This window comes from Ovis aries, chromosome 1 (genome assembly GCF_016772045.2).
Source record: "Ovis aries strain OAR_USU_Benz2616 breed Rambouillet chromosome 1, ARS-UI_Ramb_v3.0, whole genome shotgun sequence".
NCBI classification, from domain to species: domain Eukaryota; kingdom Metazoa; phylum Chordata; class Mammalia; order Artiodactyla; family Bovidae; genus Ovis; species Ovis aries.
In genome coordinates, this window is record NC_056054.1 from 246,876,014 (window position 1) to 246,900,711 (window position 24,698).

Sequence of the window (24,698 nt, forward strand, 5' to 3'; positions counted from 1 at the left end):
ACTAGGCTCCTCTGCCTATGGGATTTTCCAGGCAAGAGTACTGGAGTGGGGTGCCATTGCCTTCTCCAATCTAATCAAGCTAGTCATACCCAACACGTCCTTTATATCTGTCAAAACAATCAAAGTGGACTACATTTCTCACACCATATACAAAAACCTGAAGCCATAAAACTCCTATAAGAAAACACAAGCAGTATGCTTTTTGTCACTGGTCTTGGCAATACAGCTTTGGATATGTCGAATGGCAAGGAAGGCAAAAACAAAAATAAATGGGACCTACTGAAACTTAAAAGGTTTTGCACAGCAGGGGAAACCATCAACAAAGTTAAAAGCCAGCACACTGAATGGGAGAAGATATTTGCAAACAATGTATCTGATAAGAGGTTAATAAACAAAATATACAGAGAAATCACAACTCAAACTTCCTGACTCTCTCTAAGCACCCCCTCAGTCATGCTCCCAAGTCCTTTGTATATAATCTCTATATTTTTCACTTTATACCAATATTTACGTTTGTCTCTTCTAGCAGTCAATCACTGCTAAATCAAGACCATTTTATATATCCAATATAGGATAATTCTATGACCTTGATTTGCCTGGTATAGTTCCAGTTCAGAGCTGTCGTCCCAACTTAGTAATGAAAAACATCTTTTCATTCTCCAAAGTATCTCTATAAGAATAATAAATTATGGTCATTTTAACTAAGGGAGAGAACTAGAGTTCTACTATATAATCAGTTACAATAAAAGTCTGTCAGCTTCTAAATCTACAAAAATTTGGAAGGACAAATGTTAGTAATTTATGTTAAATAAATGTTAGTTATTTATGGAGATAAATTTAACAGACAACTGCATGAATCACATAAAAACATCATCTGATATAACAGGTTATGTATGTAAAGAAAAAAAGTTATACTTTAGCTAAAGTAGTTAACTTATTGTCAATTTTCCTCACAACTGGGTCAATCTATTTTAAGTGAATTCCTGGCTTATGATTAACAAAACAGAAAAAAATGTTTTACAAATCTTCTGCACAAAATGATTTAGACTTCTTTCTCACTAACATGTTATACAAGTCTGTCATGTTAATAAGACTAGTCTGGAAAACAAATGTCTTCATGGGAGAAATTTTTAAAGTAAACACCTGAAGATAGAACTCCACAGATTCCTATTCAATTTCTATTTTTCATCCTCTTTCTGACTAACCAGACCTTAGTTTGGGGGCAATATGGTCAATTAAGGGCTTCCCAGGTGGCACTAGTGGGAAAGAACCCACCTGCCAATGCAGGAGACATAAGAAACACAGATTCGATCCCTGGGTCGGGGAGATCCCGTGGAGGAGGGCAACCCATTCCACTGTTCTTGCCTAGAAAAACCTATAGACAGAGGAGCCTGGTGGGCTACAGTCCACAGGGTTGCAAAGAGTCAGTCACAACAGAAGCAACTCAGCACAGCAGGGCACAGCACAGCATGCTCAATTAAAAGAGTACTCATCTCTTCAGAGACACGAATAGCCATGTGACCCAATTCTGGCCAATGAGTTATAAGTGAAAGTATTTGGTAGGCCTCAAGGGAAAATAACTGTCCTCTTGTTGAAAAAAAGAAAGACAGCAGGCTCATTCTTTCTGCCTTTCCCTTTTTTCCTGCTGAATGCAGACTTGATATAATGACTTGGGGCAGGGAGCCTGCAACCTTGAGAAGTAGTCATACTCTAAACAAGTTTATACATTTGCAAAACTCATCAAACTATCTAGTTAGGACGGGTGCATTTTATAGTATGGAAAATGATACCTTAATAAAGATAATTTTTATTATTTATTTTTTGGCCACATCCCAAAACATGGGGGATCTAGTTTCTTGATAGGGATCAAACTCATGCCCCCTGCAATAGGAATAGGGTGTCTTAACCACTGGATCACCAGGGAAGTCCCAAGATAATTGTTAAAAAATCATTTGCTGGACAAGATCATAACCTTTTAACATATTTTATGATTAACGTACAGACCTTTTTTAAAAAATAGGAACAAAATAAATATTTGTTAGCTTGACTTTAATTATTTGTTAATTCTATGGCTATTTGAGCAATATAAAGTACTCTGCTGGAGGAGGAAAAATACCCACCATAGTTGAAAAGACAAATATCCACTTATGCAGTATTTGTACACACATCTACAGTTCTTTGGGGAAGAGATTAGGTCAGGAAGACCTGACTCAACTGTTCTCAGAAAAAGAAACAAATAATTTACCAAGAAATAATAATATACTTTCTCCTATTTAACCCTTCGTAAAAATCTATAAAGCAATTTCCAGTATAGAAATCTAGTGATACCACTAGGTTTTAGTTAAGAAACAAACAAAACAACGTGCATGTAAAAATACTGCTGACTCTTGGTTAAAAACATTTATAGAAGATACTAGAGGCAAAATTAAATCAAAATAACATTTAAATAATAGACAAACTAAACCAGTATTTGATAAATCATGTTTCGGAGGAAAAAGACCTGAGCATATTTCATGAAAAATGGGTATGATGTTAAATAAATCTAGGTGACGATAGTTTGAACAAGGTTAAACAAGTTTCGTTACTTCTTTCTCACAGGCTTTAATGTGATCATGTGTACTGCGAATTCCCGAAAGAGGTTATATGGAATGCGGTGTGTCCCAAACTTAGTCAGAGATTCTCACAGGACTTGGCTTGAGGGAGCCACATTTTAGGAAACACTCTGAATGATGACAGCACGAGTCAAATCAAATCAAATTGGGGTTTTCCTCCATATTTTGTTTTCGTATTTCTGTTGGAGAAGGTAATTATGCATTTTATTTAAAATATCTTCTTTAAAAATATAAAAAAGAATCAAAATTGTCGGTAAATTTTGACTTAATAAGAAAGATTGAATACTGCTCAAATATCCAGACTTATAAAATAACAGAGTATTATGTAGAGCTGGTCACAAGCAGAGTTGACCCCACCTTTCAAGAATGACCAACTACTAAAACCTGTGGGGTACGTGCAACCAACTCTGAGTCCTTTCTTTAGTGTAAAGAGACTCAGAATTTATCCCTGGACTCTCTCAATAATAATCATATTACTTTGAATAAATAAAACCTTGATTTCCTTAACTGTAAAAGTACTATAAAGTGTAAAGCTAGACTACATAAACTATGAAATTTTTAGCTCTAAATATGTTATTTTCTGGGCTTCCTTCATGGTCCAGTGATTAAGAATCTGCCTGCCAACGCAGGGGACACGGGTTCAATCCCTGCTCCAGGAAGATCTCACATGCCAAGGAGCGACTAAGCCTGAACACAGCAACTAGGCCTGTGCTCGAGAGCCCGGGAGCCGCAACTCCCAAGCATGTGAGCCGTAGCGACTGAGACTGTATGCCTAGAGACTGTTCTACAACCGGGGGAGCCACCACAGTGAGAGGAACCCGCTTCTGCAACTAGAGAGTAGCCCCCGCTCGCCACAACCACAGAAAGTCTGCACCCAGAAACAAAAATGTAGCACAGCCAAAATAAATACATCTTTAAAAAATTCAAATATGCCATTTTCTGACTTATTATGTTTAATAGTTATTAAGTAATATGAGGAAGTATTTTATGAAATATAACTTATTTTCAAAACCATCATGAAGTATGAACTCTGCACAATATCTCCCTTATATTTGTCACTTAAAACTTTAAAGGTGAAGTTCATCTTGGTAAAAAGCAAATTTTATGTCCCTCTACTGTCTGAAGTATTTATTTCAAATACATCCATATTTGTAGACTTGGGAAAGAGGGACAATGGACCACAACTGAATAAAACTCTGGATATCTGAAAAGGATTATCATTCAGCCAGAAAAAAAGGCAGATGAACATGCTGTTACTTTTTCAACTGTTAATTATTTTCAAAAGCGAAGTTTAGCTTTGACATCATGAGAAATAATATTCCAGCGGACAAGAAAAAGGTGTAGTAGCTTTAATAAATATTCTTTAAGAAACTGTAACTGCTTACCTGTAATGGACCCAAGATAGAGCTTGTTGTATACATAAAAAAGAGACGAAGATAACTCAGAACGTTGGCAAATGCAAAAAGTCCCTCTGCCACCAGTGTAGGGTGGAACGCATCCCAGTCCTTCCGATCCGCAAAATCATGAAACTAAGATTAGGAAGAAAAAGCCAAAGGTAAGTTGCTCTCTCAACTTAGGAAAATAAAAACAAATACTCTGACCATTGAAAGAAAACCATTTTGTCTCTCCTTGTGGCCGAACTCCATTTATGTTCCACAAACTTCTCTTTTAATAGAAATAACATTGTTTTAAATAAATAGATGATTACTACACATATGGAGCAATATCTATTGTGTTCCATGAAGAGGTTTTCTCAGAAATTCTCATGCTTTGAAAGATGAAATAATTTTTTAAAGACAGTCATTAAACTTTTTATGAATGAAATTTTTGCTAGTCTTTCTTAAATTCCACAACACAAGCTTGAAATTAATTAGCTTTCGCATTAAATTAAGCTAGCTACTTGACTCAAGATTCTACAATGTACCACAGAAGCTCTTCTCCCTTCTAAACAAGAACAAAAAGGGTGTATTATTATACCTGGACACAGAGTAACCACATGTTTCAACTGCCTGGGACACTCCCAGATTACATACCAGTTTTCCTGGCCTAATTATTAATTGTGCTTTTCTTCATTTGTATATCTTGGTTTGAAATAATAAAATTATATGGGTACCCTGCTTCTACAGGGTAGTCTAAGAGACCAGTCTAAAAAAGGGACCAGTCTTAAAAAACCAATGACCATCAACCTCTCTATCCAATCATTTCTCTATAAGTAATCAATTTTTATTTTCTTAATAACCTCACAACTCTGGTCATTGAACATACCTAATAAACATGTTCTGTACTAATGATCAAATACAGGAACAGAGTTTTTAATAAAGTGGTATAAGAAAATCCGTTTGCTTTCTCTCTAGTCTGTAAATTAGCCAAAACTCAAAAAATATTATATAATAGTTCCTTGAATGTGACACCTCAGAATTCTAAACTCAGGTGTAAACAAAGATAGTCAACATAGTTTCTGTTACCTTTCCTGGGCTTTATATCAATCTTTATAAAAGTAACATTGTAAGATGTCTATAAGGTTGGATTTTTGTCAAATTTTAAATATAAAACTATAGGCATCAGAAAATAATTAAATTTACATCACTTTTTAAGCTATGGAGATAATCGTCATGATTTGGAATGTGTAAAACACCATAATGAGTTCCATTCAGATAAACTTTTCCCCGGTAAATATAACCAATTTAAATAACTTTGTGTTCTCATTTTAAGTAATAGGTAAATTAACCTAGCTCAGATATAAGGAATTGGCATTTGGTAGAAAGAAAATGCCCGGACAGACCTGGATTTAAATCCAGTCTTGGTTTCTTACTGTGTGGTCTTGGACAAGTTACTTATTATCTCTGAGCTTCCTTTTCCTTATTTGCAAAATGGGGATAAGGACATCTGTCTCATAGAGTCCCTGTGAGAATAAAATGAGATAAAGTATAGCAAGTATCAACCAAGGTACCTGGCATATAATAGGTAACCAACATTTAAAGGTAATTAACACCCTTGAAAGTATTAGAAGGAAGGAAACAATGGGCACTATTTCCTTGCCAAAGATAGGTTTAAAATGAAAACACATCAGACACAGATTTGGGCCAAAGTAACTCTGAGATCCATGGCTAAATATCTTGGGGTTTTCCTAAATAAACTTCACTCCTGCCTTCAATTGACATAGTTAATAGTCACCTTGTTGTGAGCAACCACTTTGAGGGCAAAGGTTGCCAAATAAAGTGAATTCATGACAAAACTGAGCTGATTACGAGATTCTTCTAAAAAGTCTTCCAACCCTTCATACCAGAGTCTTTTAATGTCTGACCATATCATTCCTAAAAAAAAAAAAAAACAGAAAAAAAAATCAGATGAGGCCCTCTTAATTCAATAAAAAACTAAAAAGATACATTAAGGGTCAAAGTATTAAATAAATAACATGTATCATCTGTAGACTCATTCAGAAGAAAAAAATAACATTCAGTAAAAAGTTCTCAAAATTTGAAAGAAAAGGAATCTTTAGCTTCATCTGACAATATCTTTCCCAGAGAGGGATTGTAATAAATGATGTGAAACAAGCATAAGAAAACAAATAAATCATTGTTAAATGTCCCCTCCCCAAAGGCTCGGTTCCTGATTATTTTCTCTATCTACACTCCTATAGTGACCTCATCCAGTCTGGTCTAATGGCTTTAAATAGTTATCTATGTGGTAGACTTTCAAATTTTTAACCAAACCTATATTTACACAATAATAAGTATCTCTAACCCTCCCTCCTAAACTTAACCTGCACAGGTAGTTGGCTACTTTAAATCTCAAACTGGATGTTCCAACATGTCCGAACTGAATTCCTAGTCTCTGCTCCCAAGCTCACAGCACTTGGAGACTTCCGTATCTCAGCTGATGGCAACTCCATCCTAGATGCTCACTCTAAATGTCCTTGCTTCACCCTTGACTGATATTCTTGTAAACCACACATTCAATGCAATAGTAAATCCGTTGGCTCTATTTTCAAAATAGAGTTAGGAACTAACCTTTCTCACCACCACTTCAAATTCAAGCCACTATCTTCTCTGGCCTGAATGTCTGAAATAACCCACTTGGTCTCCCTGCTTCTACCCTACTTCCCCTGAAATCTATTCTCAACACAGCAATCAGAACAATCTTTTTAAAATGCAAGTATTATTTCTCTCATCAAAACCCTGTAGCAAGTCCCAGAGGACAAAGAATTAACTGCAGGACAGAACTCTTTCCCCATGGGAACAAAACCTCATGTTATCGTCTATTTAAGGAGTTTCCTTGGAAACATACTATGTTAAGGAAAGTATGGAAAGTCAGCTGTGTTCAACATTGTTATAAAAACAATCACTGACTGGGAAACTGCATAAGTGGAATCATAGACCCCAAAAGTATACACAGACAGGACTATATAAAAACATGTTAAGAAACACAGGTTTCAGCTTCTGTGTGTGATGTTTCTTTAACTTGAAGTGTGCCTGTAGCGGGAACTACACTCTGAGGCTTTATAAGATATCCAGATTTATAGGAAATCCTGCCAGTTTTCAGGCTTCTCTGGCTGGGGTAGCCCACACCCATGAATATGACCTCATTCCACACGACTGAGTGTGCCCCTATGGGGCTAAGAAGCCCCAGTTTTTTGTAAGAACTGCCAATAAAGACGTATTTGAAGCTGTCATGCTTTATTTCCTGCCTTACATCCTTCCACAGAGCTAAGTAAATCTGGTATCAGGTTTCTGCCTATGGTGTCTAGCAAGTGTGACTGTTAATAAGAACCTAAGACCACTGCTGCTGACTGTGCATAGCGGGCACTGCACCCTGCACCTTTCCTTATATCTCCTTTTATTCAGAGTCAAAACCAAATTTTTTAGAACGGTCTCTGAGGCCCTACATTACGTCTCCTCTTGGATCTCCTCTCCTCTCAATCTTTCCTTCCACTACCCTAGTCACACTGGCCTCCTGGCTTCCTTGCTCTTCTCTGAACACCCAAAACTCCCAAACGGGACACTGGCTCTTCTTCCAGCTGGAAGCTCCTCATCCAGACATCCATCCTACATCTTTGCTCACCACCTACTCTGATCGTCCTATTTAAAATCGCAAATTTATGCCTGTCACTCCCAATCCTCCAACTCTGCTTCTCTTTCTTTTCCCTTAGTACTTATCACGTTTAAACAATGGACATAGTTTACTTATTACGTCTACTATTAACTGACTATCTTTCTCCCACTTTGGGTAAAAACTCTTCAAAAGTAAGAATATTTATCAACCAATGTCCTTAATGTCCTAAATAGTGCCTGATACAACAGAAGGTGCTCAAAAAACTTGCTCAATGAATAAATACACATAAATAAATACCAACCAAACCAAAACTTCCTTCCTCTTCTTTGGCCAGAAGTTTCTCCAGTTTTATATTCCTAGGAGTGCCAGAGAACAGTACCGCAATCAAAGATTGCTTTATGATATATTCCTCCATTAAGATATTTTTAAGGAGAATGTAAAGTGACTGCAAGGAGCTCAAACCAGTCAATCCTAAAAGAAATCAACCCTGAATATTCATCAGAAGGACTGATGCTAAAGCTGAAGCTCCAATACTTTGGCCACATGATGCGAAGAACAGACTCATTGGAAAAGACCCTGATTGATGCTAAGCAAGATTGAAAGCAAAAAGAGAAGAGGGCAACAGAAGAGGAGATGGTTAGATAGTATCACTGACTCAATGGACACGAACTTGAGCAAACTCTGGGGAGACAGTGGAAGACGGAAGCCTAGCATGTTGCAGTCCGTGGGGTCACAAAGAGCTGGACATGACTTAGTGACTGAACAACAGCAAATGACAAAAGAACAGATTGCTACAACCTACATATGGGTGAAGATCAAGTTAAGCCATCAGAATCATCCTCTGGCTTACCAGCAGACAGAATAAGTCCCCTGGGAAAAGTATCTTGAGAGTATTCTTGAAAAACTCTGTTCATAATATCTTAATTATACAGAACACATACTTTATGTACAAGATCATTTTTAAATATCCGCAGATCTGACACAGAAAATATGTTTTTAAAAATTCCATTTGGAAGAGCTTCTATTTAAAATGAATAGGGACTTCCCTGGTGGTCCAGTGGCTAAGAGTCCGTACTCCCAATGCGGGGCCCAGGTTCGATCCCTGGTCAGGGAATTAGATCCCACATGCCACAACTAAAGATCCTTTATGCTGCAACTAAGAGCTGGCACAGCCAAATAAACATTTTTAAAAACTGAAAATAATATAGATAAAAACTATCAAAAATGTTAAAGCAAATAACTTACATTTTGTTAACCCAAACACTGTAACACTAAAACATTAAACTAAGATGCTTACAGAAGTAAGTGTTTTATTTCTGTAAAATGCAATATTATAGCTCAATGGAACTCTTTTTTTGTAATGGACAAAAATTACAACATGGATTGGATAAGATTTTGATTTTAAAAAGGCAGATATATGAAAGAATATTAAGTACCACTGACAGGTATTTTCCCATCTCTTATGCAACATCCCACACCAAAATGAAGCTAATATAGTTGATCTATTTCAAATTTCTGAATTGGATTGGAAGAACACAACAATTTTAAACTATTATAAGCAACGCAATCAGTACATAATCAATGGACCATATATACATATAAAGAATTATTAATATTAGCAAAACTATAATCCCATCATTCAGGGATTTCTCAAGGCTTGCTCCTAGGTCCCCTCTTCTCATTTTATACTTTCTCACATGTCTCATGCATGCCCACAGTTTCATATACAACATATATGTAGATTACTTGCATACTGCTAACTCACGCTTAAACTTCCTCTTGAATTCTAGACTATGAAATCAACCAATTGGATGATTGATATCTCTCTTGAGTATCTCAAAGAATTTTCAATATCAACACATCCAAAACCACTCTCAGAATCTATTCTCTCACAAATTCCCAAACTTAGTACTCTTCCAGAATACTTACATTGCTTAATAATGCCCCACTCCTCTCCTCCTACATATATATATGTGATATGTATATACATGTATATATGTGATATGTATATGTGTGTGATATGCATATGTGATATATATATATTTCCATGTTCTATTTGCTTTACTTTATAATCTCTTGAACCTGTTTCTTTCTCTCTTTTTCTATCACAACCATCCTAAGTTCAAGGTATCCATCAGCTTACTGCAACAGGCTCTTTACTGGTCTCCCTCCATCTATTCTTGCCACAGCTCTTCCTCCCAACCCATTCTCTATTCTGTAGCCAAAATGATCTTGTCACTTACCCACTTAAAAAAATCAGTGGTTTCCCACTGTTCTTAGTATTAAGTCAAAATTACTTAACATGGCCGGCAAGGCTGTGCTGGGTCTAACGCAAATCCGTATCTGTGGCTTCATCTTGAATTCCACTTCTCTTGCTCTCCGTGCTCCACCATTACTCAGTCCCTTCTGTGTGCCTCTTGCCACAGGGTCCCTGAATGTAACTTTTAGATCAGCCTAGAATACTTTCTCTCCCAACTCTCCTAGAATAATGTTCTTTCCCAATTCTCCAAGTTGACTCCTATTTATTCTTTAAATTTTAGCTTATTTATCACTTCTTCAGGACAGCCTTTCCAATCCCCCATCTAGGTAAAAAGCCCTTATAATATGCTTGCCCTCTTAGCTCCATGATCTTAGTAGCACTTAACTCATATATAATTATTTATTTTATCTGTGTGATTCTCAAGTTACTGAGTTTTTTAAAAACAATAATTAGATCATAAGCACCATGCACGTTAGACCATATCTGTTTCTGCCTGTGCCAGGACAAAGCAGGTATGTAACATTTCAAAATGTACCTTTTCGTAAGGGCTGTTCTATTATATTCCAACGGTTAAAAAAAACACCTAACTAAATGGACACCATTAAGAGTCTGCGGATTCAACAACACATTGTTTTCTTTTTTTTTTTTTTTTTTACCTTGCTCTCTGTAATTCAACCCTATTTATTTTTCTGGAGGGTTAAGGAAAATAACAGAAAATAAATGTACAAAAGCCAGGTATCCTGAGTCAGGAGTCACTGTACTCACTGCATGAAAAAGTAAACTGAACCAAGGAATGCCTTTAAACAAGCAGGCACAACCCCTCTCAAAAAGGGCAAGGGCAGTAAAAACTACAGAAGGTCATTTTTTATTTTACAGCATAAGCATAATACTTATTTTAAAAAACAATTTTCAGCAAATAAAATGTCTTTTTAAAAGACTTATTTCTAAAGAGATACGGCTATCATTGTAAAGAACTGATTTACAGAGTGAGTCACCAGGGAATGCTCTAAACCCAAATTTAAGTAATGGTTCTATAATACAGATGGGCTTCCCCGATGCCTCAGCAGTAAAGAATCCGCCTGCAATGCAGGAGACGTGGGTTTGATCCCTGGATCAGGAAGATACCCTGGGGGAGGAAATGGCAACCTACTCCAGTATTCTTGCCTGGAAAACCCCATGGACAGAGGAGCCTGGAGGGCTACAATCCAAAGTGTCAGACATGACTGAGCAACTGAGCACAAGCAGAAGTAAGGTAATATGCATTTGCAAAAGTTCATAGGTTCTTAAAAGAAAAACTAATGATATAACAAAATAATTAACTCTTAAATGCAACCAAATATATTTTAAAATACCTAAGAAAATGTTCAGATCCTTATAACAAAAAAAATTCATCAGCAAAATCTGTCTTTAACAAGCATGAACAATTTTAGTAACTGAGAAAGAATTCTTAGCTCCCATGTAATTAAAGCATATGAAGAGATCTGCTTCCTTATTATCAAGTTTAAGAACATTTATCTTTTTAAAAAAATGTAAGCTATGTCCCCAGTGATCATGTACTTAGTCGCCCAGTCATGTCTGACTCTTTGCAACCCCTTGAACTGTAACCTACCAGGCCCCTCTCTCCATGGGGATTGTCCAGGCAAGAATCCTGGGAGTGGGTTGCCATGCCCTTCTCCAGGGGATCTTCCCAACTCAGGTGTTGAACCAAGGTCTCCCGCATTGCAGGCAGATTCTTTACCATCTAAGCTACAAGGGAAGCCCCCCAAAATATGGAACACTTCACAAATACAGCCATCTTCTCTGTACTGTTCCAATTTGAGTATATGTGCTGCCAAGCACTCAATGATTATGGAAGGGTTCAAATTCTTGCTGTATAAACTATGTAAAATTATAAGCTGACTGCAGTTGATAATGCCACCAATCAAGGGAGAATTAACAGGCTAAATAAAGGCAGAACCTTTTAAACTAACTTGATACCTACCAATAATCCACAGTATAAGGAGATAGTCTATTCTTTCAAGGGCTGGCCCCATTGTGTTTTTCTTATCCTCATTGTAGACAAGAGAGTATAGGTTTAGTAACAGTAGGAATGTGAAATATGATGCTCCATGAATAATAAATTTCATGAAAGGTGTGTGAATAATTCTGCCAAACTGAGATTTTGGAGCTATCAAATAACAAAGTGACAAAACTGGCCAAAAGATGCCAACTGTCAAAACAGTCATTATCTTCTTACAGGTAGGCTTACGACGGTAACCTGACATCTGTCCAAACCAAACAGTGTTCAGGAACTGCTGACAGTTGGACTGGGAAACAAACTGAAAAGGAAGCACACACACACAAGTCAAATATAACTTGTAAATAGGATCCAATAGCACTATTAGTTATATTGAAAGTTTTAATTATAGTTTGAAATCAGTTCTATATAGTCCAGTTTATTTTTCTTACATGTAATAAAAGAGTGTAGTGGTTAAGAGCATAGACTCTGGAGCCAGATTATCTAGATTTAATTCCAGGCTCTGCCACTTAGCTTACTAAATGACCTTGAGCAAGTTTTTAAATCTCTCTCAAGCCTCAAATTCTCCATCTATAAAATGAGGATAATAATAGTATCTAGTCAAACACTGGTTATGAGGATTAAATGTAAAGCTCTTAGAATAGTGCCTGGTCATAGCATGCATCACTTAAGTATTAGTGACTATTACTAGCCTGCCTGCTTAGCCATTATGAAACATTTACTTTATAAAGACTCATAACAGTGTTTATGAAATTTCAAAATTAACAAGCATAATCCACAGAAAGAGACTTCAGCCTAGAAAAATTAATATTCTCAGTTACAAGAAACCAACATGTCAAGCACAGCAAAGCAATTAAAGGCTAAACATCACATATATTTATGTTCCATGAAAACACTGAGAATTTCTTAAAATGTGTTAAAGACGCTCTTAAATCCTCACAAAATGGAATTCTGTGTGAGAAGAAAACGAAAAATATTCCCAAATAAGAGGAAAATTCTAGTTCAAATACAGAAATTAATTTACTGAAGTTTATAAAGATTATTAGTTTGCAAAATTCAGAAGTAATATTTTCCCAATATAAGGTTCATGCTAGGAAGTATAAGTTAAGGATTCTGATGACTCTGGACTCAGTAATGTAATCAGGCTTGAAAATCACTGAAGTAAAGCACAAATGATCATAATATCATTCAGATATTCAATAATATTTGGTCACTGTTGTGTTTTAAAATGTTTCATCCCAAGACAGAATATAATTTATAGAATGCAACAGTGTACTTAAAAAACCTGGACAGAGTTTTGTTGTTTATTGTGCTTATCAAGAAATTTCCTAATAGGCCATACCTATTTTTGGCAATTAATATTTGTCCTTCTGCTTAGCTCTCAGTGTTGTTAGGGAATTGTTAATTTGTCCCTCAAAAGGAACTATCAGGGAGAAAAACACAGATTTTCTTCCCACCAACCACCCAGTTTAGTAGCATCCCAAACTCAGTAGTTTCATCCTTCCCCCAAGTATCAAAGCAATCTCAGGACTGACTGCTGCCCTCGTCATCTCTCTATACTATGATGATTTAATTAACCATAATGTTAAATATGTAATTGGAAGAACTTTCAGTTGGAGATATTCTAAGTCTGTGGTGGTTTTAAAATATAGACACAAATTCTTTGATACTCTTCTCATCAGCAATGGAGAGGCTATCAATATTCCCTGTCCTTCAGTTAACCAAGGTTGTTATTGCTTTAACAAGTAGATTCTGGAAGTGATGCTATGTAAATTCTGAAGGCTGGTCTTAAAGGACATTCAGCTTCCACCTTGTTTGGGAAACACTTGGTCTTGGAGCCAAAAGATGGCATATAAAACGTCCCACTGCCCTGAAGCCACCAGCCTACGAAGAAGCAGAGGCTACATGTAGCCACTCTGATTAACCCTCAGAGGCTTCTCAGACCATCTTGCAGCCAGTGCACCATGAGGGCCATGCTCCTCCATGGTTCCAGTCCTGAGTTCTCAGGAGGACTGCCCTCAATGGACCCAGCCTACTGAGCATCCTGCCCACTCAGAGCTCCCTGTTTGAGACCTCAGGTGTTGCTCAAGCACCAGGCATATGAATGAAGAAACCTCCCAGCTGAGATCATTGACATGGTGAAGCAGAGACAAATCAATCTTGCTGTACCCTTTCCTAATTCTTGACCTCAAGAGGTTTGTGACCTCACAAAACTCAAAAGCATAATAAAATGATTATGAAATTATCACAAAATGACTATGAAGTATTGTTTTATGCCACTTGAGTATCAGGGCAGTTTGTTATTCAGGATGTAGCACCAGAACAAAATATATCAACTATCTGAGAAAATATTATCTTTCCCTTTGATTATATTTAGAAATCCAATGTAAAAAACTAATTTATATTTCATTCATTTTTTAAATTACAGAATATTTTCCTCCCAACTAAAAGTATGACCATTATTCCTTATTCCTTTTCTCTAATCTTCTTTACCCACTCCAGCACTCTTGCCTGGAAAATCCCATGGACGGAGGAGCCTGGTAGGCTACAGTCCATGGGGTCGCAAAGAGTCGGACATGACTGAGCGACTTCACTTCACTCACTTCACACTCTGTCACTGGAGGAGGAAATGGCAACCCACTCCAGTATTCTTGCCTGGAGAATCCCATAGACAGAGGAGTCTGGCAGGCCGTGGTCCATGGGGCCGCAGAGAAGGGGACATGACTGAAGTGACTGCGCACACTGGGCAATCTTCTTTAGAATGGGACATTTGCTTATCCTCTGAATTCTTCAGGGATATATATATATGTCATTAGGAAACTTCCTTAGTTTTTCTCCCCTTACCAAGATAATCTTGGTTTTTTCCACCTTTCTTTGAGATTCTTTTTCCAATCACTTAAGTTGATTTTGCTATATCTTTTCTGTCATTTTCTAGTTATTTCATGTCTATTTTAGGTTGTGGAACACAAAAGTAAATAAACATAAGATCTACTCAAATGTATATTAGAGAAAGATTATATCAGAGTTCTCTGTTTTTAGGTATACATATTAACATTGTATTTTCTTCTTAAGCCACATAGGTATGTTATTGACTTATGATCTTATAGCTACCTGGATCCAAATTCTTATACTTAATTTTTTATAAATGCTCTACCTTAAGTAAGAAACCTCAGAGTACTAGAAAAATATAGTATTTGAAGCCAGAGATCCGGATGAGAAATATAATATCTAGGTAATCTTAAAGTAACATCTTAAAATTCCTATATCAATCTCCCAAGTCACAAAGCTATTTGGAGGCTCAAACTGTCAACCAAGATAATAAAAAACTCTGCTCCGAGCACCAAAGGTCCTGTATCTTGCCTTCTACCATAGGTCGCTCAGTCGTGTCCGACTCTGTGACCCCAGGGACTGTAGCCTGTCAGGCTCCTCCGTCCATGGGATTTTCCCAGGCAAGAGTGCTGGAGTGGACTGCCATTTCCTTCTCCAGGGGATCTTCCCAACCCAGGAATCGAACCCGGGTCTCCTGCACTGCAGGCAGATGCTTTACCGTCTGAGCTACCAGGGAAGCCCATAATTGTGATAAGCAAGTTTTACTCCAATATCTATGTTGTTAATAAGAATAATGGGTCTTAGAAGCAATAATTTAAAACTATCATATACCAGCACTCCCCAACTGAACATTATTGTCTGCATATAAATATCCATGTCTATTAAGTTATCTCAAAAAATGAAATTAAAAATGCATACCTTCCTTCTTCAAGTTCCTGAATCATATGCATGTGAGTGTATGGGGAGTAGAAATAGGTATTTCCCTTAATAGGAAGGGATGATGCCAGAAGAGCCAGATTCAACTTAGTTATCATAGCATACGTCTCTCCACCTTTGGGTTTCACAATGAATTAACAAATAAGAATAAGGAACATAATATCTGATACTTTTATTTTTAAACAGAAAGGCCCTATATCTGTAGAAAGGACTATTTATAACTAGATTAATAATATAAATTCGTAACAGACAAAACACAAGGTGGAAACTGCATTAGGAAGGCATTTACTATTCAAAATCTTACCTGCATAGATAGCTACTATTTAGCAAAAAGGATTATATTAATATCCATACTATTATTATTGTTAAAAATAATAGCAACTACCATTTATTGAGTACTTGCTTAAAGGCAATATTCATTGTACTACACTCTTTAAATATGCATATCCTTAATTAATTCTTAAAACTAAAGCTCAGACAGATTCAATAACTTTCCCAAGGACACACAGTTTTTATGAAGCAGAACTAGGATCTCAATGTAGATGTATTGCTCCAAAGCCTTTGCCCTGAGCCACTAGACTACTGTGGAGGAAATAATTTAAATATATCACAGAAAACTTCATACCTCCTTTTGGTTATATTTGATAGCAAGTTTTAGACGACTTAAGTTCATTCTTTCTTCTAGTAATCCCCGTTTGTCAAGAGGCTCATCATTGGATGTATGGTTTAGGATAACTTCTAATTCACGTGAATTCCGGGCTTGGGCAAGCAAATCTTTAGCAAACATTTTACACTGCCGGGCTAGTTCCTCATAATCATTTCTGCAAAGTGTACAGTCTATTATTAAAAATGCCACTTCCATCTTCTAATTAAGGTGTTTTCACTAGAAATATTACTCAATAACATTTTAATTCCAACAGTGCTACACAACATCTGAAGTCATTTTGTGCTGTCAAAGGAACCTACTGGTACATAAATCCCCCACAGCTTTGGGGAAAACTGTAACACAATTATGTTCTCTGCATTCACACTGATAATCTCAGATGAGCACAGTGTTTTCTCATAAAAATTGATATTCCTAGAAATTCTGATAATATTTTCAACACATTCTTCATTTAACTCATTTGCCTTTATTCTCTATAAGTTCTGTATAAAGATTTCTTTTATATTATTTATCTAAACAATAGATAATATCTTGATGCTATCCAATAAATATTACTATATGATTTTTAACCAGAAATTTTTTCAATGATAGTTTGAAATGTGCTTACACTACTTCTGATATCAAAATAGTATTTTGTTTCATTTTTAAGATGCTCCTTTGAACAAAATCCAAGTTAGAAAGAACACTGAAACATTCCTAGTTACATAATCACTATTCCTTGAAACTTAGGACTTACCTGCTTATTAAAGGCAAGCCTAAATCACTTGTGAGAAACTAAGAAGTTTTAATAGATAATTCTTTATAAAATATCCATTATGTTAAGCTTAAGCCTGAGTGGAACAACTTAAGAATAAAGTTAGAAATAGTTATGAAACAACTGGGATCAGATTTCAGAAACTAATTTTTTATTCAGTGTTTTTAAAGTGAAAGGAAGGGAAAATATGAAGAATTTTTCATTGATTAATTTTCTATTCAATGGGGTTTTCCATGAACTGGCTGCATAAAGTTATAACTCAAAGAATTAAAAACTTTTCCTTATTGGCTAACATTTTCTCATCTATTCTTTGCATTTACTACATAACCAAAACTACATAAGTTTGGTAGAATAACTAGTTGAATTTCTTTAACAAATTATTATCTACTTCTTAGTCTAAGAATTTAATTATAGTCTTATCTAATTAGTTTTATGTCTACATGTTATGTTTCTCCTACTAGAAAATCTCACTGAACAGTGAAATGGGACAATGTCTGGGTGTGTGAAATGTACCTGACATACAAAAAAAGCATTCAATATGCTTCTGAAAGTTATGAAGGGTTGGGCTCCAAGGATGGTTATAGAATCTGAGAATGAGGAAAGAGAGCGGTTATAAGCAAGTTTGCTCTTGTTTATGGCTACCATTCCCTTTATTCTTCACATTGCCCTAGAATGCCTCTGGTAACATTGAACAAAGTAGGGATTTAAGCATGGGTGGAAGAGTGGAAGAGAGAAGATGGGGAAACAGCGACTTAAGTGATACTAGGATCTGTTCCACTGAGAGAAAAGGAAAATCCTAAGTATGTGGCAGAAAGGCCTGGTCATTTTGGATCAAATGTAAATAAACATTAAGTGATAATTTGGCCTATGAGAAAACTCATGCTGAAAATATTCTGGAAAATAGAGAGATAATTTACAATTTCTATTCATTCCCACCTGAATTCCACCTCCACGAGGCTTAATTCTTTTAAATCAGCACTAAGTTCAAATGCTCTCAGAATTGGATCCTCCTCTGTTAACATTATTAGAGCTGGACTGGCCAAGCAGCGATATATATCAAGACGAAACCTGAGATAAAATTTGATTCCATTATGTAAAATATTTATTATATACATGTGATTAGTATTTTTAACCTATAATTTTCATAAATTTAAAATATTATAAAATTAAAAGAAAATAAAACATTTATAATACACTTATTATAAAGTAACCTACAAAAAGAAAGACTTAAAAATAAATATTCTGAGATATAATTATTGAAAAATTTTATACCACTGCTCTTAAAGAAATCGTTTTAGTATTTCTTTTCATAGACTTAAAACTCTGTATCCTTCAATTTAAAAATTTCTATTCCTGAACTTAGTATTATTTTAAATGAAATCTGCTAATAACTAATTGAATATATAGATGCTTATTAAATTTTCCTTCCCCAGCAATAAATTTACTTTAATATGCTACATATATATATGACTCATTCAATCAGGTTATTTTTGAAAGACATTTTCAAATCTTAAGAATAAAATCATTCATTTATGCCTAATTTCTAGCTAATAGAAAAGTATTCGCTTTACCTTCCATGAGCTAATTAATGTTCATATTCAATAACCAACAGGAACCAAATCAAAAAAGTTTTGTTATTATTCTTTCATTTATAAACATATAATTCTTAATTTAAAATTTGGTAACTATTATATATTCTTACTTTTAAATAAAAATTTAATATACGCCTGTTTCTTTAAAAAAAGCAAGCAGTTTAGAAACATAATGCTCTGCAATTTTTCTCCTTCCACCAAGTCTACTCGTCAAAGATAGTCACATTTCAGAGAACTGTGAAAAATCTTTCCCGATATTTTCTAGTCATACACAAAAGTACTCAGACATACTGTATACAGGTACAATTATTTCTATGTCACTACATACAGAGTAACCTCATTATTTCCTAAAACTGGATGGTTTTCCATTTGATGGCAGTCCAACTTAATGGAATTTAAGTTGCTTCTAATTTTTTACTTCAATTAATAATTTAACAATGAGTATTCTTTAGTTCATATATCCTTTGCACACTCAGAATTGCTGGATAAAATGGCATGTGTATCTTAAAATCTGGAGGATGTTTCCAAAGCACAAACAATAAGAAAAGCTCATTCCCAACCCCCCACCCATCTTCATGCTGCCACCCTAATGGAAGAAAAATGGAATTTTAAGAGTTCTGTTACTCTAGATTTCTCTAAAAGCTCAAGCATCCTTTCATGTTTACTTTTCATTATAGTTCTATAAACTATCTGTTCATTTGTATTTCCCTATTTTTCTGGTGATTTTTTTAAAAATTAATCAACTTGTAAAATCTCTTTATATATCAAAGAAATTAGCCCTCTGTCTAGTCAAAAGTGTTTTAAATACTTTTCCTCAGTTGGTTGTTTGTCTTCTCACTTTGCAATGAAATTTTTCTGTATAGAAATTAAAAACTTTTATGAAATAAATTTATTGAACTATTCCTTATTTAACTGCTAAGTCCTATGTCTTAGACACAAAAATAGGTGCTATATAATGCATTTTTAAGAAAACAGTATTTATGAAATCCAACTTTGAGCTAGCTATTTAATAAACAAGTACAATTATTTTATCTTAAGTAAGGGTTTCTAAAGGGGTATTTGTCTATACCAAAACTGCTCTGAAAACTTGAGAAAAAATATATACAATCAAGCAACTAATTTGTTTCCATCATTATGTCTGTAGCAATTTTTTATGGTAATCAATTTTAGCAGGTTGTTGTAAAAATGACTTGTATTAGCCTACATTATCATGTCTAAAAATATGGATTAGGGACATAATCCACAGAAAAACTGCTTGTATTGGTGGCAAACAAGTGGCTGTGTAACAATGAAGTGCCATAGTATGGAAAGCAATTAGATAGAATCAGAAAAATAATGAGGCTGCACCACTTTATAAAATCTGTCATTTTTGGCATAGAGAATAGATTTGTGGTTGACAAGGAGGTAGGGGGGAAGAAGATGGACTGGGAGTTTGGGGTTGGTAGATACAAACTACTATATGTAGAATGGATTGACAACAAGGTCCTCCTGTTGAGGACAGGGAACTATACTCAATATCCTCTGATAAACCATTAAGAAAAGAATATAAAAAAGAATGTACTTATGTGCATCTCTGAGTCACACTGGTGTATAGCTAATATCAGTATCATGTTATAAATCAACTATACTTCAGTAAATGAAAATAAAATGAAATCTGTCATTTTGGTATTCAAAACACTATCAAAAGTAATGGTGGAATATAAAGAGATCAATGATTTTACTGTACAAAAATATGCATAAAATGGATAAAATCATTTTTAAAAAATCAACTATTTCAGGTCACTCAAAATTATCTATTGAGAATCAGTTACTGGAAAACTACCAGAACTTCAGGCAGGAATGGCTGGAACCTGTGGCCTTCTTGCCTAAGGCCCACATCCATTATCTCTGCCTTCAGTTCGTTTAAGGAGAACTGTAGTTTTCCATTCTGAAACTGGTAAATCTCTACCTTTGTGCTAATGAGGTATAAATCAATTAGTTGGGAAGTAAAAACCTACAGCTCTGCCGGCTGAAAGGACTGGACTTAATACAGACAACCAAGGAAAACCTGCAGCTTTTTGTAAGACCAAGTTTGCAGGTTGAGGTGAGGGAAACAGTGGACCAAACAGAAATTTAATAGGGAGATCTTAGAAATGAGAAAAGATACACAAAGTCTCCACAAATTCCTGGGCGACTAAAAAATTAGACATGTGTGCTGAGCATCAGGAAGTCTGATGAAAAAGACAAGGAACTCTTAAGAAATGGCTGCAACTTTGAGTGCATTCCCCAACTAATCCACAGAATGTTTTTTTTGTGCTTTATATTCCACAAACGAGTGAAAACATACAGTATTTGTCCTTCTCCATCCGACTTGTTTCACTTAGCATAAAGCTCTCAGAGTCTAACCATGTTGTTACAAACGGAAAGACTGTATCACCTAGCACCGCATCATCTCTGAAATTTAAAAACCAGTATCTCACAAATACAGACTGCCTCTCTTCCACTTCCCAGAAACTTTTACCCGTCTCTTTCCTGGTTAACTTTCTTTTCTCCTGCAGCTCTGCTTAGCAATTCCTGAAAATGACTTTAGTCAGAGCTCTTTTGACATTTGCTATAACTGTTTTCTTGAACATGAATAACAAACTCTCTCAAAGCCTTCAACAAATATACCAAACCACTTGCAGTTCCCTAAATAAACCACATTCATGTACTGTGTAAAATGCCTTTTACCTTTTTATTTTTATTCATACTTAAACACTGAGCTCAAGCCACAGCTCCTCTAAAAGCTTTCAGAACAAGCTTTTTTCACACCTCAAATCAAAACCACGCTGTGTTCTCTCCAGCATCAAACCCTATCTCCAAATGCTTACTACACATGTAAGCATACTATCAGAAAATAATTTATATTTAACATTAATAAAGGATTTTAGTACTTAGTTCCCTAACCAGGGATTAAACCTTTGCCTTTGGCAGTGGAAACGTGGTGTCCTAACCACTGGATTGCCAGGGAATTTCTCATAGACTAGTCATTTTAAAACTAGAAAGTTAGACAAATTGCCATAGCTGGGCTTCCCTGGTGGCTCAGTGGTAAAGAATCTGCCTGCCCGTGCAAGGGACAGGGGTTGATTCCCTGATCCAAGAAGATCTATATGCCACGGAGCAGCTAAACCTGTGCGCCACAACTACTGAGCCTGTTGCTCTAGAACCTGCGAGTGGTACCTACTGAAGCTACTGAAGCCTGACTGCCCCAGAGCGCATGCTCCACAAGAGAAGCCATCACAATGAGAAGCCCGTGCACTAGAGAGTAGCCCCTGCTCCCCGCAACTCAGAGAAAGTCCACGCGTAGCAATGAGGACCCAGCACAGTCAAAAACAAATAAAGAAGATTATTTTTAAAATTGCCATAACTATCAACCAGATCTTCTCAAAGAGAAACATAGATCTCATTGGAAAAGAGACTTGAAAACAGAAAAAATTTTCAGTACAATCTCTGCAAGTAAACACTAAATTGATTCCCAGGAGACTTTTCCAATTTATGGATTTGTGACTATCTGTTGATCCACCAAAGACCTGTTCTTAAGGAGAGGAATGAGGTAAGGTAGACGGCACACAGCTTTAAAGCTAATTTCACACATACTGTATAAGAAGCCTTAACTAGAAAACAGTGACAACAGATGGCATGGGACTTCCAACCATATTTTCTGTAGTATATGCTTTCTCTGACACTATCTCAACTACATCTGACCACTGTAAAGATAATATATACATAAAGGGTATGCTGAAAATGAGATTTCAAGTCTAGCCCCAAACCACACACGTTATACCACATGCATATGTGTGATCTTGCTCAACCTGTCCAGGAAGAGGTACTTTCTTGAGTTCATTCACCCCTCAGTTGTTAACATTTTTGACTGGGGAGAATGAGGAGAGAAAAAGACTTAAATATTGTGTGAGAGGGGACAAAGAGGCATAACAGGCTGAGTATTTAGTTAGATAGGTAACAATATTTATTTTCTTACAAATAAGATAGGAAGTAGTTATCTTCATCCCTTCCACTACTTGGAAATTCTTTTAGATTAATAAACCCTGCTTCTAAAAAGCAAATAGTGACCCTATCTCTGACCAGCAGAATTATGAGATAAACCTTATTCATAATCTGGAAAGTTTTCGTGCTTATTCATCATTTAGTAAACATTTCTTTAAAATACAGAACTCATTGTATTAAGCAAAGCAGCTAGAAGTTTGGCTTTCATTACTCACTACAATACCAGCTTTCTTAAAAATCTAAATAGAACAACGATAAAAAAACTATATTGACATATACCTTACTGCATCACACATCTTAATTTAAATCTTAATTTTCTGACCTGGAATGTCGGAGGCTATCCTTTTTGTTTTTTGCAGAACACAATGTACATTCACAGCCAACTGCATGGGGCTTAGGTAGAGATACATCCTGTTTTAACAGCATTGTAAGAATTTCATAGTTGTTACGATGAGCAGCTAAAATGACAGGTGCAACATCCATAGTTGTTGAATACTCAGGATTCTGAATTCTCTCCATTAGTTTCTGAAAAATATTTATATAAACATCCAAAAGTTCTTACTTGCGACATCAAAAAAACATTTATCTAAAGAATGTAATGAACAAAAGACACAAAGAACATAAAAATTATTTTGAGAAAGATAATCACACTTTACTAGGATTAAAATCTTTTTTGAAACCGCAAAACAACTTTAGTTAGTAAATGCAATATAATCATGACAGACAAAATCTTCACTAGGAAATATTCATATAGCCAGAATTTTTTTTTCCTAACAAAGAAGTGTGGATATCTGGAGAAATACTTTAGGAAAAAGTGTTTCATTTTCACAAGATTATGGCAACATGCACGACAAGGATAAAGAACAAGAATTTTAGAAAGAGAATATAATGGAAAACAGAAGCGTTAAAAACAGGCAAAGTATAAAGGTATGAGAAAAAAATTTTTAAATCCACCTCTACGACAAAACCTTGCCACATTGATAGCAATGAAGTTACTTGTAAAGAATAAGAAAATAGGAGGCACCCTTCATTTTGTATAATTCTCTACATATTTTCAAACACCACTTATACTACTTCCTGTTACAAATGCACAAAAATACTAACAATCATAGCTCCTGGAACCATTAGGCAGTTTGCATTTATTATCTCATTTAATCCCCACAATAGCCTGCAAAATTGAACATTATAATCTCCATGAAGAAACTGAGGCTCAGAGAAGTTAATGTGCCCGAGCTATCCAATAGAGTGGCAAAGTACAGACAGAACCCAGGTGTCTGGTCCTCTGGAGCCTGAGCTCCTTTCACTACATGGGCTCATGCCTGGGGACTGCATAACACAGGAAAGAAACATCAGTAAATAAGAGCCAGGTAAAGTAAATAAGGTTGATTATATTAGGACTATTGTATATTCTTTCTAATACTTATCACTTTTTCATAGATTTTTCCTGTGAGCTGTTTGATTCCATAGTATAAGCTCATCAAGTTCACAGTTAATTTTTGTAATTTTTACTAACATTGTAATAGTACACACATTATAAAAAACCTGAAAAATATACAAAGCAGAAATAAAAATACCCATATTTCTACTACCTTAAAACATTTTACAGTATTTGTTTTTAATCCTTTTGCCACCACACCTGCTTTTAAGGGCAACTTCAAGGAAGCTATAACAAAGACTCTTTTGGAAAAAAATTTTTTGTACAGAACTTTGCATGCAATTTAAGGAAGTTCATAGATTCTCTGTTCAAGGTATTTTATTTTGCTACTATAAATAATACTGTCACAAACATCTTTATGAATACAGTTTTTTCAAACTTTAGGATTATCTCATTAACATAGAACCTTTGAAGTGGAATTATAGATCTAAAGGCCATGAACAATTTTGAAGCTTTTGATATGTATTATCAAGACCTTGTAATAGTTTATATTACTAATAATACAGGAATGTACCCACACACTA

The 24,698-nt window shown here is 35.4% G+C and overlaps 1 protein-coding gene and 1 non-coding gene across 14 annotated transcripts in view; one reads left to right on the forward strand and one right to left on the reverse strand.

The window, feature by feature from the left end:
- TRPC1 (transient receptor potential cation channel subfamily C member 1) overlaps positions 1-24,698 on the reverse strand; it is a 57,998-nt gene that overhangs the window by 11,638 nt on the left and 21,662 nt on the right. For 8 of the 13 annotated variants that reach the window (XM_060405615.1, XM_042235992.1, XM_042235988.1 and 5 more), the window contains 6 exons: positions 23,062-23,264; positions 18,061-18,192; positions 16,332-16,527; positions 11,906-12,242; positions 5,787-5,926; positions 3,998-4,141 (listed from right to left, as the gene is read on the reverse strand). In XM_060405615.1, coding sequence (XP_060261598.1) covers positions 3,998-4,141; positions 5,787-5,926; positions 11,906-12,242; positions 16,332-16,527; positions 18,061-18,192; positions 23,062-23,264 — 1,152 coding nt within the window. Of the gene's footprint in view, positions 1-3,997; positions 4,142-5,786; positions 5,927-11,905; positions 12,243-15,688; positions 15,803-16,331; positions 16,528-18,060; positions 18,193-23,061; positions 23,265-24,698 lie in introns of those variants that run through there. The other 5 variants (XM_060405618.1, XM_060405617.1, XM_060405616.1 and 2 more) reach the window with 4 other exon arrangements.
- TRNAG-CCC (transfer RNA glycine (anticodon CCC)) lies at positions 8,708-8,778 on the forward strand. The gene has a single exon. It is a non-coding gene; the product is annotated as a tRNA-Gly (tRNA).